The sequence below is a fragment of the Vicia villosa genome, linkage group LG6, assembly GCF_029867415.1.
Source record: "Vicia villosa cultivar HV-30 ecotype Madison, WI linkage group LG6, Vvil1.0, whole genome shotgun sequence".
Lineage (NCBI taxonomy): Eukaryota > Viridiplantae > Streptophyta > Magnoliopsida > Fabales > Fabaceae > Vicia > Vicia villosa.
Window position 1 is genome coordinate 130,262,580 of NC_081185.1, and position 13,588 is coordinate 130,276,167.

Here is a 13,588-nt window from a genome sequence, read left to right on the forward strand (position 1 = left end):
TCCTAGAATTACATGCTATTAGGTTTTTCCTTGGTAGCGATTTATTGATTAAGTGTAAGTTTTGTTAGAATCGACACTTTTTGTTTTGTCTTGTTGTTGATTAAGAATGAAAATGTGATAATAGAAATCTTATATGTATTGATTTTGTATATTTACACGCATTTTGTAGATTTACTATTAATTCAATACAATACATTGATTTATTCTTGGTTTGCTGTTTGATTTGATCTTTATCATATTGTGTACTAATTAAGGCATCACGTGTACATATCGTTTGATAAGCATAATCAATTTATACGCACTTTGCTTCTGCCACACAAACTAATTTTCATTTTCAAACTCTGATAAACCTTGTGAAACTATTTTTTAATTGATCATTTTTATTTGGGAGGTCGATTCAACCCCTTTACACCGTTGTATTATCCATATTCTCGTACAAAAGTAGGAACCTCCATGTAAAACTAATTCTTTTACTCCATAGTTTCCAAAAGCTTCATCCTTAGGTCTTTACTCATTTTACCGTGACGGGACTCAAAAAATAATACTTCTGTGATTGATGAACTTCGACCGTACATGTCCCACTCCCAACAACTCATAATCCTCCCTACCTATTGGATAACCATTGAAGAAACAATTTACAATTTTACCATCAAGATGAATTAGCTTGATTTGTATAATAGATAACACACTCACAACCTCCAAAAAAATTTGAAAGTCTATTCTTGAAAATGGACATCTGCCAACCAAGTAACCTGCTTTGGCACCAACCTTACTCCATTAACTCAATGGAAACTCTAAGGTCACATGCTTTTTTATTCGTTGTCTTTTGAAAAAATCATTAAAGTTCAATGAAACAACCTTCAAGCATCCACCTCGCCTTGACCTCAAATATCAAGCTTGTACTTATAATGAATGTATTTATGTGCGGATGATGAGTGAACAACAATACTATAGCCTTCTAAAATATATAAACCGCATATTTTAGACCTTTTAACTATTATCACTTCACTATGTGAAATCTTCAATATCCCGTGTTTAACTTAATGCAATAGCCTAGATCATCAAACATGCTTATAGATAACAAATTTGTCGGAGCTTTGGAACTTACCCCATGTTGTGAAGAAGAAACTCATGATCATCGAGTATTTTAAGTCTGAACGTACCAATACCTTGAACCTTGTAAGAATTATTGTCACCAAAGAGAACTACATCACCTTGCTTCAACTTCAATGTATCAAAGTATTATTTTCTTGGACAATTGTGATAAGAGCAACTTGAGTCCATAGAATCACCCTATTCAATCTCCAAAATCGAAACCATTAATGCAGTGGCACTCTTATGTGTATTCTCATCGAAGACAACTCCAATTGGAACACCATTGCCCCTATTTCCGGGAAAATCCCCCATGAAGTGACCGCTTTTTTAATAAGTGAAGTATTTTACCCTCGACCTGTCTAACCTATTTAATTGGGAAGCTCCTCTACGTGCACTTCCTCCTCTTGAGACACTCAAGCCTTCACCATTATTGTCAATCGTCAAATATTTCACCTTTAAAAATTCTTTATATCTCGAAGCCGTCTGGATTTCATCCAAAGCAATAGTATATTTTTTACAATAAAGAAGGACATCCTTAAAGTGCTCAAAGGATATGGGTAATGAGCTCGACAAGAGTAAATATTATCCTCATCTTCAATCTTCTATTCAATATTTTCCACGTAATCAATAATCTTGTGAAATTAGGCCAACTTCTCTACTAAGTATTTTCATTTACAATTCATAATGAGTAGAGTTATTATTTTAGATACAATCTGTGAGTTAAACAAAGACTTGGTCATATACAATAGTTCATATTTTCCCACATCAAAGTCACAATCTTTTCTATGACGATTTTCCTTAGAACTTTATCCCCGAGGCACAAGATAATGACACTTCTGGCATTATCCATCATCTCTTACTTTTATGCTTCTATTAGGAGTATAAGCATTGATGCCTCACCTTTCACTGCTTCAATAAACTTCTTTTGAGTTAATATCACTTGAATATTCACTTTCCACAACCCAAAATCGTTATCACCGGAAAACTTCTTAATTTTTCATTTATAATCCATGATGCTTTCTTGTAAACAAAATCTCTTTGCCTTACAATAAGCACGTTTGCTTTAAAATTGAAAGGTTCAATTACACCAAAAAATTTGATGTGTGGGGACAAAGAACAATGACAACCAAGACCTTTACCAAAAATAACTTTCGATGCAATAAGACATAAATTTAACTTGGCAGAAGAAGATAAAGTAAATACCAATAAACACAATAACTAGTTAATCTTGATCGATCAAACGATTTATTCTGGGGAAGAGATGAGCTCTATGTTTCACTATACTTTCAATAGTGGTTACAAAATATTACAAATGAGTTACAAGAAAATAACCACTCAAGTTTACCAGAATAAACTCTATATTTTATCCAAATGTTTCTCAATCTCTCCAAATCTCTATATATGAATCTGTTGTGAAAAGGATGCCTCTGACAGAGTATAATAGGGAACACAATAGAAAAACAAGAAGGATAATGAGGATTGGTTATAACTGTTATTCTTTACTTTCTCTTTGAAACAAGATTACAAGTGTTACAAGAATAACAAATAACTCTCTCACCCTAAATTAGAATTTGTTGTTTTTGCAATGATGAGAGACTAGTATGTTATTTATAATAAATCTAACATACTAAACTAATGGGCTTTTCACAAATACCCATTACAAGCTAACTTAGGGTACAAGCTAACTTAAACAGTTGGACATTACAAACAGATCCAATTCGAAATACTAACAACCCTAACATTTTGACACCCACATACTAGAATACACTTCGACTACAGTATGTAGGTCTTCGACACATTCTCTGTCGAAACAGGAAGCTACTCTTCGACCCACTAGAGTCTGACCCAATTCTCACAAAATCACATAAGTCCAAATTATTTAGAAATGTTTCTCAACCCCTTTTAGATATCTCCAAGGGTTTCCCGAATTCCAAGAACACACTCTCAAGAATTTATCATTGCCTCTCTAAGATTACCACAAGGATTCCCAATTTTTTTTCTCTATCTTCAGCTCTAAAGTTCTAAAGCTTATGATAACAAGAATACAAGAGATATATATTATACCTACTGAAATTCAACATATCCATAACAAGTCAAAAACTCAACTCATAAACGAACGGATCCACCACAGAATCGAAGAAGCACATACCGATCTCAACCCCAAATACCAATCTGAACCGCCTCCGCCAACCAACCGTGGCCCGATGGAGCTCTGCCGAACCCGAGTTTCAACCGCCGAACCGCAGTCATGCGGCTCCGACAGTGCCGCCCGATACCCCGACTTATATTAGTATATGTTTGAAGTTACAAATTACTATTTACATAACATACACAATATTAATACTTACATAGCATATACGAACATCTATTAGTATAAGTTTCATAGTTACAAATTATTATGTATTACATCATACAAATTAACAATAAATCATATCAAACAAATATATTATTCAACATATTTATTAACGGTTACTGTTCTTGGGTAAATACTAGTATATTAATATGAGAATAAAATAAGTAAATGACACACATGTTTCCATAAAATATAATGTAATATATGTTATGATAATTAAGCCAGCAAATTACAACTTTATTTAGAACAAAGAGCTGAAGCAGTTACTAATTCTTCTAGTCTGCTTCAACGACAGGAAAATAAATTAAGGATGGAATGGAATCATAGTAAAATATATGATTCTTATGACTAATATAATCTAATGCTACTATTACATTAGCACTTTGTGAGACAAAACACCTCCTTAGTGCTTGAAAGCTTGTTGATTGGTTAAAAACAAAAAAGAAAACATGTTCTGTTGTTGATGACAATTATTGGTCAATGAAGGCTCAGGTTCCTCATCCTACAAATGAAACAAAACAGTATTAATCAAACAGTAGAATCAGGAAAATTAGATACATAGAAAAAGTTGATTGTATAATGTTATAATTGGTTAGATCATGATATATACCTTTTCTCTTCTTGAGAGCCTGAAATTTTCTTGTAATTTGGGTATGGAACTTTCCCTGACTCAATATGCTTAACATCTTCAACAAGAAGTTCATAGTGTTTCTTAACTTCCTCAGGAGTTTTTCCACCAACAGCATGAGCTACATTGTACCAACGATCTGGTGTGTCTTTGTCATAAACAGCTAGAGCTCTTTCAAAGGCTTTGTTGTCCTTAACACTCCATGAGCCAGAAGCTGACATTGAACTAGATGCCATTTCTTAGTTAATTAAAGGTAGGAAGGAATAATAAGCTAGTTTTGGTATATGAGATTAAGATGATATGTACATCAATGTGTGTTCCTTTTATAAGCATAAGGAGAAGGTATATGAGATGGGGTGGTGCCAGTTGGCATCAAAATCTTGTGCTAAAATGAAGAAGTAGAATTATCATGATTTGTCTCTTTAGGAACCACTCAAAATTGCTGGCCCATGAAATTCAGCTGCAGCAATATGGGAGAATCAGTATCTCCATGACAGTAAAAAGAAGTTCATGAATGGATAGGAATTTTAAACAAACTAATAGTAAATTACAATTAAGTATTTAGTAGGAGTAAACATCATATTTATATTTATAGAAAATTACAATTTTGATGACTAATGCGCTGAGATACCTAGAGTGTAACAATATCAATAAATTCTTGTTTAAGTAAATGACATCAGTTAAATAGATTAAGAGCAGGTTTGTTTTAGCTTTAAAATTATAGTTTATTTTTATACTTTTAAAAATAATATTTATAAAAATGGTTTTTAAAATATTATAAGTTATTTTAAATTTGTTTTTTTTTCAAAATTGAAAGACTAATATATTTTATAATATAAATATATATTATTGAAAATCAAAACATATTCGAAATCGTAATTATTTTAAAAAATTGTATCTCAAAAATAGTTTTTTGAAAATCTATTTGATATAGCTTCAAAATTAAATAATTTTTTTTTTGAAATTTTGATATAAATTTTTTTTTAATAAAATAATGAAATATCTAAAATAACATTTTAAGAATGACTATTTAAACCAAATTTTCATTTGAAGCTTGTATGACAAGTTTCTTTGTAAAATTATTTTTTAAAAAAAAAACTGAAACAAACGGGCTCTAAATTATGTGATAATATTCTATTAAATAGTATGTTTCTATCCATCTTGATAATCTCGAGATCTTTCTTAATAATTTCTCTTATAGTTTTTCTAACTCTTTCTATATTTTTATTTGTTTGACTACTCTTCATTTGATCTGCTCTATTTACAATGAATCAACATGTTTTGTCTCTACTTGCCCAAACCACCTAAGTCTATTTTTCACCATTTTTTATTATTATAGGTGTTACCCCAACAGTCTCTTTAACATTTTCGTTTATAATCTTATCTAGTCTAATCTTACCACATAGCCAACACCAACATTCTCAAATATGCTACATTAGTTTATTTTCGTGTTGGTTCTTTAATGTCTAACATTTTGTCTCGTACAATATTGTCGGTCTTATTGTTGTCCGATAAAAAACTTCCATTCTGTTTCAATGATACTTTCGTGTCACATAAAAGATCTCATAACCTCCTCCATTTCCACCACTCAGCTTGAATTCAATGACTTACGCCTTCTTCTATTTCTCTTTCCTTTTGTATCATGGACCCGAGATATTTAAACTACATAATTTTCGGTAAAATATGATCGCCAATTTTCAACTCTAGGTTAACAAACTTACATTCCATATACCCCGTCTTTCTTCTACATAGGCAAAAGTCAAACACTTCTAAAACTTGTTACTAACCTCATTTAAATCATCATTCGACTCCAAGTAAGAGTGCATGGTTTGTAAAAAGCATACATCTCGGTGCTACTTGTTGAATGTGTTATGTAAGTATATCCAAAACAAAAGTAAAAAAGTTAATAACTTAGGGTTGAACCTTGCGAATTATATTGTCATGGAAAATTATCTGTCTCTCCATATTGTGTCTGCACACTAGTGGATACCTCCTCATACATATCTTAAAAAGCTCGAATTAGGCCCAAAACCTCTTTTTTTCTTCAAGACTTTCCACAAAATCTCTCTAGGCACTCTATCATACGTCTTCTCCAAGTCAATAAAAACTACGTGTAGGTCTTGTTGATCCATCTGATACCTCTACATCGTCGCTTTTGGTAAATAAACTCACTTCCATGGTTGACCTCTCAGGCATAAAATTAAAATAGTTTTTAGTAATTTGATCCTTTTTTCTTAGTTTGTATTCAATAACTTTTTTATAATAATTTCATGGTATGACTCATAAGTTTAATCTCCATATAATTTCTGCAATTTTGTATACCCTCTTGTTCTTATAAATAGGAATTAAATTTATTCTTCATCATTCATCTGACATTTTCTTTGAACAATTTTGTTTCACCACCATGATTTTTTTACCATAGATCAAAAACCTCTTATTTTTTCAACCTCTCTTTTTCTACTTTTCTAATCTCTTGTGTCATCTTGTTCCACATATTCTTTGCACTTTCTTGTGGCAGTCTGAAACCTCCCTTAGAGATATTATGTTAGGAAACTATTTATTTTTCACCCTTCTAATGTCACCGCTTGATCTGCAGAATCCCCTAAGGGTTCTTCTCTTAAGTATCCGCTTATCTCTTATATTCATAACCAATATTCTTTGTTTGGTAGTTAAGTTTTCTCTAGGTATAACTTTAAAGAACTTGCAAATTTTCATATCTAATTTTCTATTAAGAATGAAATATGTCCAAGAGCATGTAATCTCACTCTTTCATGTTAAAATGCTCATCTATTTTCCTAAATCGTGTATTACATATAGTAAGATCAAAAGTCGACAACAATTCTATGAAGGATTTTTTATTTGCATTTACCTCCCCAAGACCATGCTCCCATGCGCCTTCAAGACATCTTGACACTCTCCCTACATGACCATTAGATCTCCTCCTAAAAAATCTCCCTTCCTTAAAGTATATCTTTAAATAAATATTTTAAATCTTCCCAAAAGCCTACTTTAAGGTATTTTGCTAACACAAACTAAGGTGCATAAGTTCTAATAACATTAAAGTTTTCATGTTCAACTACAAATCAAGTTATAATCTAATCTTCTATCCTTTTTAAATCTACAATATTTTTCTTTCACTCTTTGTCTACAATAATTTTCACCCCATTTTTCAATCTAACTTTTGTAGTGTCCCGAAACCAAAATCCCATGTTGTCTAGTTCTTTCGCCTTTTCATCGGTCCACTTAATTTCTCGTAGGCACATAAAGTTGATTTTTTTCCCTAACCATAATATCAACTATTTTCATATATTTTTTTAGTAAGTGCTTTTATATTCCATATTCCAAAACGAATCATACTCTAATGAACTAACTTCTTTACCCACATTCATTGATGAAAATGTGGAAACCCTTGTTTATTTTCACTGCTTCCAAACAAAGATGTGGAGGTCCATACTTATTTGATATTGTACTCGAGTCATACATCATATTTGTTCGAGGCAATGATCTAGCATTCACATTATTACGTGATTGATTCATGTCATAGAGATTTGACAAAATTTTAGTTACTCGTTAACAACCTAATACAAGCCTTTCCTATGTACATGGAAGCTAACATAAGATGGATTGCTTATGTGGAGTACTAGAAATTTGGGGTGTTCGTGAGACAATTTGTATCGGTTTTAAGAGAAAAACTCATTTGATCAAAGATAAAATTATTTGTAATTTGGTTCAGTTTTGAATAAGTAATTAAAAAATTTGTCCAATCGGATCAAATTTCATACAGTTTAAATTGAATATTTTTTTAAATATCCAAATTAGATTTTAAAAAAAAAAAATTATAAAAAGACTATAAAAATATATTTGAAATAGTATATAACATATAATATTTTAAAAATTAAAATTAAATAATAATAACAATCAATTATATTTGAAACAAACAAATTATTAAAAATAAATAAATAACTAAATTAATAAATAATATTAAAATATATTAAATATCGATAAAAAATAACTTAACTTAATATATTACACTAATAAAAAAATAAGTATGAAAGTATATACATGAACTTTAGTTTAGTTTGGATTGATTTTAAAAATTTAATCCAAAATATGATCTGATATTATCGATGTTTATAAAAGAGAATTCAAATACATAAAAGATCATGAGAATTTCTCACTATATCCTATGGATCTCTCACTCATCTGCGAATTGGGAAAAATGCTCTCTAATTTTCGTAGATGCATCTCCGAAAGCAATTTTTTTTTGTTTAACGTTGTTTTGTTCCGTATATGCATATACAGAAGATTCTGTAGATTCATCTACGGAAGCATTTGACGTTAAACTCACGTCAGATCCTTCCCCTCCCTCATTCTTCACTGTTCTCTTCTTCAACGGATACTCTCTCAACTACTCTCTCAAACCCAAAAATCAAACTTCTCAAATAGTGCATTTCTTTCTTCTGAGTTCGGCCGACATTGTCAACATCAACTATCAACACATTCCATCAAGTTCAAAACTCTATTTAATCGGTAAGTTTTTGACTTTTTGAGTTATTGTAGAGTATTTGTAAAATCAACTTAGAATTTGATATTTAGGTATAGAAATGATTGGATAGTTATAGAAATATAATTTAGAGACAATGTAGGTGATTTTTTATGTGTAAAACTGATGATCAAGCCACATAAATGAAGTTTTGAGTGATTGAACAGTGGCCTTACGCCATATTTGAGTTTCTGAGTTTCAGAACCTTCCATAGATGCATCTACGGAAGAGATGAATTATAGGGCATTCCGTAGATGAATCTACGGAGGCACCATAATTTTTTGAAACTAAGGTACTTCTGTAGATGCATCTACGGAAGAGTATTTTATTCTTTTCTTGTTTACTTATAAATACATAACATCTAACTCGATGTTATTTGTATCACAATGCAGACATTATGACCCACGGCCCGGATAGGTATATACATGGGAGGACTGCACAACACGCATTCGTGTAGTGTGAACAGGTGCGTGTGGTATCTCAGGTCAGCGATGAAGTTGTTGTTGCAGTAGATGCACCTGCACCTAATACACCCGCTCCAGCAAGGCCTTCTCCATCTGTCACAATTGAGGGGCATTCTACGCCTGTTCCACTTGAGGGACCTTTCCTATCTACTACTACACCACGAAGGCCTCAGGATGATGTTGAGGGTTCCTCACAGATGCCACCTCCCCCCCCCCCGCTGACGTCGTTGGGGCAGTTCTTCTACTTCTACTCATGTGCCTGTGCCTGTGACGACCGATGCAGGATCTGTTGTGCCACCTCCAGAGCTGCATGATGATGATTCAATGCTGAAGCCTGTCTGGTACTCGGGGGCTGTACAAACGCAACCCTGTTGATAGGGTATGCAGATCATGCAATTATGCGTATCTGGTAGGCAGCGGTAAATTTTATTTGGTTATTACTTACTTCTTTTTTCTTCAGTTTCTGAATTTGCTTATTAACAACCGTGTTTTTTTATAAAAAAATTCAGGAGAGGGATCCCCAGAGGTTCTACAACCACGAACAGAAGATTGCCACTCTCGCGCAACCTGACCAGTCGTTGTTCCAGGATGTACTAGCAGTTTCTGGATTATGAGGGACCTCTGTCAGGTGGGCTACGAGACGATACATAATGGGATGCTGATGGAATTTGCGGAGAGATGGCATTCGGAGACTTCCTCATTTTATCTTCCTCACAATGAGATTACCATCACTATTGATGATGTGGCATGCCTCTTGCATCTACCTATTAGGGGTACCCTCGTTGGTCACGGTAGGCTGGAGAAGGAGGAAGCGATGGAGATGCTGATTGCTGAGCTGAGGGTTGATCCTGATGACGCGCTTGAGAAGGTTGAGAGGACCGGCGGGGCCCACATCAGGTTTGGCGTCTTGCAGCGGAGATATGATGTCGAGCTTCTTGCGGCTAAGGAGGTTGTTGGTGACGAGGTAGAGGCGGATATACACAGAGAGCGGGCGCTGAGATGTTACTTCCTATATTTGATAGACACCCAAATCTTTGTGGACAAGAGCTCGTCATACACAGACGTCGTCTACCTGACGTACTTATCGAATACTGTACGTATCCATGAGTACAACTGGAGAGCAGCTTTACTGGCGTACAACTACTACAGACTCAGAGAGGGATGTCTGTAGAATGCAAGGACAATGGCAGGCATCTGTACCCTTTTGGTGGTAACAATCTTATACCCTTCTACTTATTATATATTTGTGATAATACATTAAAATAATCGTGTCTTTTTTCAGGCTTGGATACTACAGCATTTCCCAGACATTATTGGCTGGGGAAAGGTGCCTACCTACACTGAGCTCATGCCGCGTGCCAATGCATTTATCCCCGCAGAGGGAATTAGGTGTCGGATCCTTACAGGCGCGGAGTTAATTGCATGGCTGCTGAGGACGTACATTATAACTACTATGCTGAGCACCGTGAGACGGTTCCATCTGATGAGATAGCACTATATTTTGGATGGTTGGCCGCCAGCTCGACCATTATTGTACGTTATCTTCCGGAGTGCGCCATGCGTCAGTTTGGCTACGCACAAACAATACCTCGCGACCCTACTGTCTCCGCTCCTATCGCCATGACCCATCGGCAGTTAGATGAAGTCTTTGCAGATTGAGAGCATCACATGGTTCCTGAGGAGGTTCTGGAAACGAGAGCAGAGAGCGACTGGAGTTGCGTCGATGGGTACATCACATGGTACTACAGAGTGTTACACCCGTACATGTTTCCCGCTGCACTTGGAGATCCGTCCAGACCAGCCCACGAGGAGATTCTTCGGACTCATCAGGCTGAGATGGACCACACTCAGGATATTCTTCTTCGGTATCGTCAGATCGCTGGCACGGACCTACGAGCCATTGTAGATGGTTTATTCCTTGAGGGGTCTGAGTAGAGGCGTGTGGCGGATGTTATGATTAGGCTGGAAGAGGAGGCATTTATGTACCGTAGACGTCGTGCCAGGGCTGGTGGACATTTGACGCTAGAGGCAGAGCTAGCAAAGGGCGTGGTGGACGCAGAGGCGAAGGCGGGGCCAAAGGCAGAGAAGAGGCGCATGATGATGTCCAACACACACATTAGTGATGCCTGTGGTTTTTTTTATATATGTATTTCTATTTCATTTATGTATGTTACTTTGATGACGTATTCGACATTATGACGGACATTGTTTATACGATGTATTTTTTTTTGTCTACCATTTACTATTGCCTTTAAAATGCATTACTTTAGTTTTACATTTTTGTAATAAAAGTTGAGTTTTGAAGTTGAATGAACATGATTTGAAAATATAGCAGACTGTTCTGTAGATACATCTACGGAACACTCTGTTTTCAACACGTTCCGTAGATGCATCTACGGAAGGATTGCTGAAATGAAATAAGTTTATTTTAACTATACAATAATATGTTTTTAACGCTTCCGTAGATGCATCTACGGAACGAAACAATTTTTTTAAAAAAATAGGTGTTTCTGAATGTACAAAAGTATGGGACAAAATTGAAAATTCGCGTGGTGGCTAAGAGATTCACGTGATCTATTGAGAAATTATCAAAGATCATTCAGTATTTTGTGGTTTTCAATTTTTTAAATCGATTTTCAATTTATATTTAATTTTCTTTAGATTTAAGCATCCGTACTAATTTTATTCTTTTTATTACTCTTTCAAACATACAATCATTTATAGATTGGAATTTCCTGCACAAAATAAATATGTGGCAGATTGAAATGAACAACTAGGATTGTTTTAATGCATTAAATCAAAATGAAAATCCAAACTATTAAATGTCAAATCAACTATCAATATTTTTTATTGTGCACAAATTTTAGACAAAATCTCAATCCATCTTATAATATTTTTAGACATTTGATAAAATTTCGGAAGTGTATATCTGAAAATACAATTTTTTTATCTAGTATTGAATTGTTTCGTAGATGCATCTACAGAACCGTTTAAACAACATTAAAAAAAATTGTAAATATATTTACGGAATAATTTAACGTTAAATAAAAAAAAGTGATTAGATTTTCAAATTTTATTGAAAAAAATCAGAATCAAATTTTTATCAAGTTAAACACATGTGAATTCTTCGTTTTAGAAATATGTATCACAAAAAATCGTAAAACTCAAAATAGTTTCATCCAAAAAAAAGATATGAAGTTAAAATGTAATAAGGTAGTGAATTTAGGAGCTTATGAAATTCATTATTTGTTGTCTTTTTCTTGTTGATAAACTTTCTTGAAGAAAGTAAGATATGTGAATATTCTAAAGCAGCACAAGTAGTTTAGCAAATGGACAGAAAGAACCAGTTTGTTACAGACAGTAACTTTAAATTGTGGTTCAGATTAAACACAGAATCCACTACCTTCTATGTCATCAAATCTTTATCATTATTTTATTCTCTTATTTGCAGCCAGGGTAATATGTAGGTCCAAGCTGAATCCCACAGAATCAATATATAGCAGCAACAATTGTGGATACAATACAAACTACATGCAAGTTATGTGCATTAATTTAGACCATTTAAAAAAAGTTAAAATGGAACCAAATGTTACTGTAAATAAGTTAATTGAGATAGATATTGCTAGTTTGAATCTGCGTCCCTACACCTGATATAAATCAAATATTTAATATTATGCATATATTAATCTCTCGAGTTAAAAGATTTAGTTTGTATTAAATTCAATTCATCTAAAAAATATTCTAATCATTTCATCTAAATCTTGTTGAATAGGTGTAAATAAATTTGTGCAAAGTATTATATTATTAATATTAACTAAAAGAAGGGTACAAACTTCAAACTTGAATACATGCAACAAAACAAAGAAGCACAGTATATATTGTACAAAAGGATTGGATTGCATATAAAAGGCACTGTGTTTTCATGATAGCTATGTGATCTTGTATCAGTACTTTGTACTGAAAAACATTAACTCCAAAACTCTTGCTTGCTGGCTACTTGTGTTCGTACAATTATTGTTGTTTTGTATTTTTACCCAAGGTTAAATAGGTCATCACCGACTCACAATTTCACCAATTTTTAACTATTGGGGAATTTTGAACTTACTTGTTTCAAATGATTGATTTTTTTACCCTAATATTCACACTCTCCAACTTTATTCTCCTAATACTCAATTTTTTCTTATATATTTCAAACATTCATGTTTAAAAACAAGTATTTCAAACCGTAATTCATTTGACGTATCCACTACATATTTCGCAGACCAAGTACACTCAATTGGCGCATGTATTATGCATTATAAGAACACACAATCGACAGTCGTCACACTCTTTTTGAAGTTCAAAAGACGCGTCAATTCATCAAGCAGATGCTCCTATTGCAATTTTTTATTTTTATTTATATAATAAATTATTTTAAGTATTTTATATTATATTTTAATAGCAGAGCGTATTTATGACATAATTTTATATAAATAGAGGTGTCTTGTCAACCATTTTCTTACACC

General features: G+C 33.4%; 2 protein-coding genes across 2 annotated transcripts; one reads left to right on the forward strand and one right to left on the reverse strand.

Annotated features, from left to right (window-relative positions):
• Positions 1-3,676: 3,676 nt before the first annotated feature.
• LOC131612379 (transcription factor RADIALIS-like) lies at positions 3,677-4,352 on the reverse strand. The gene is made up of 2 exons (XM_058884177.1): positions 4,059-4,352; positions 3,677-3,950 (listed from the first exon to the last, which is right to left on the reverse strand). Exons 1-2 carry the CDS (start codon positions 4,310-4,312, stop codon positions 3,926-3,928), a joined length of 279 nt encoding a protein of 92 aa, XP_058740160.1. The 5' UTR covers positions 4,313-4,352; the 3' UTR covers positions 3,677-3,925.
• A 5,341-nt stretch (positions 4,353-9,693) lies between these two features.
• On the forward strand, positions 9,694-10,427 carry LOC131614664 (protein MAIN-LIKE 1-like). Its single transcript, XM_058886224.1, has 2 exons — positions 9,694-10,246; positions 10,366-10,427. Exons 1-2 carry the CDS (start codon positions 9,694-9,696, stop codon positions 10,425-10,427), a joined length of 615 nt encoding a protein of 204 aa, XP_058742207.1.
• The last annotated feature ends 3,161 nt before the right edge of the window (positions 10,428-13,588 follow it).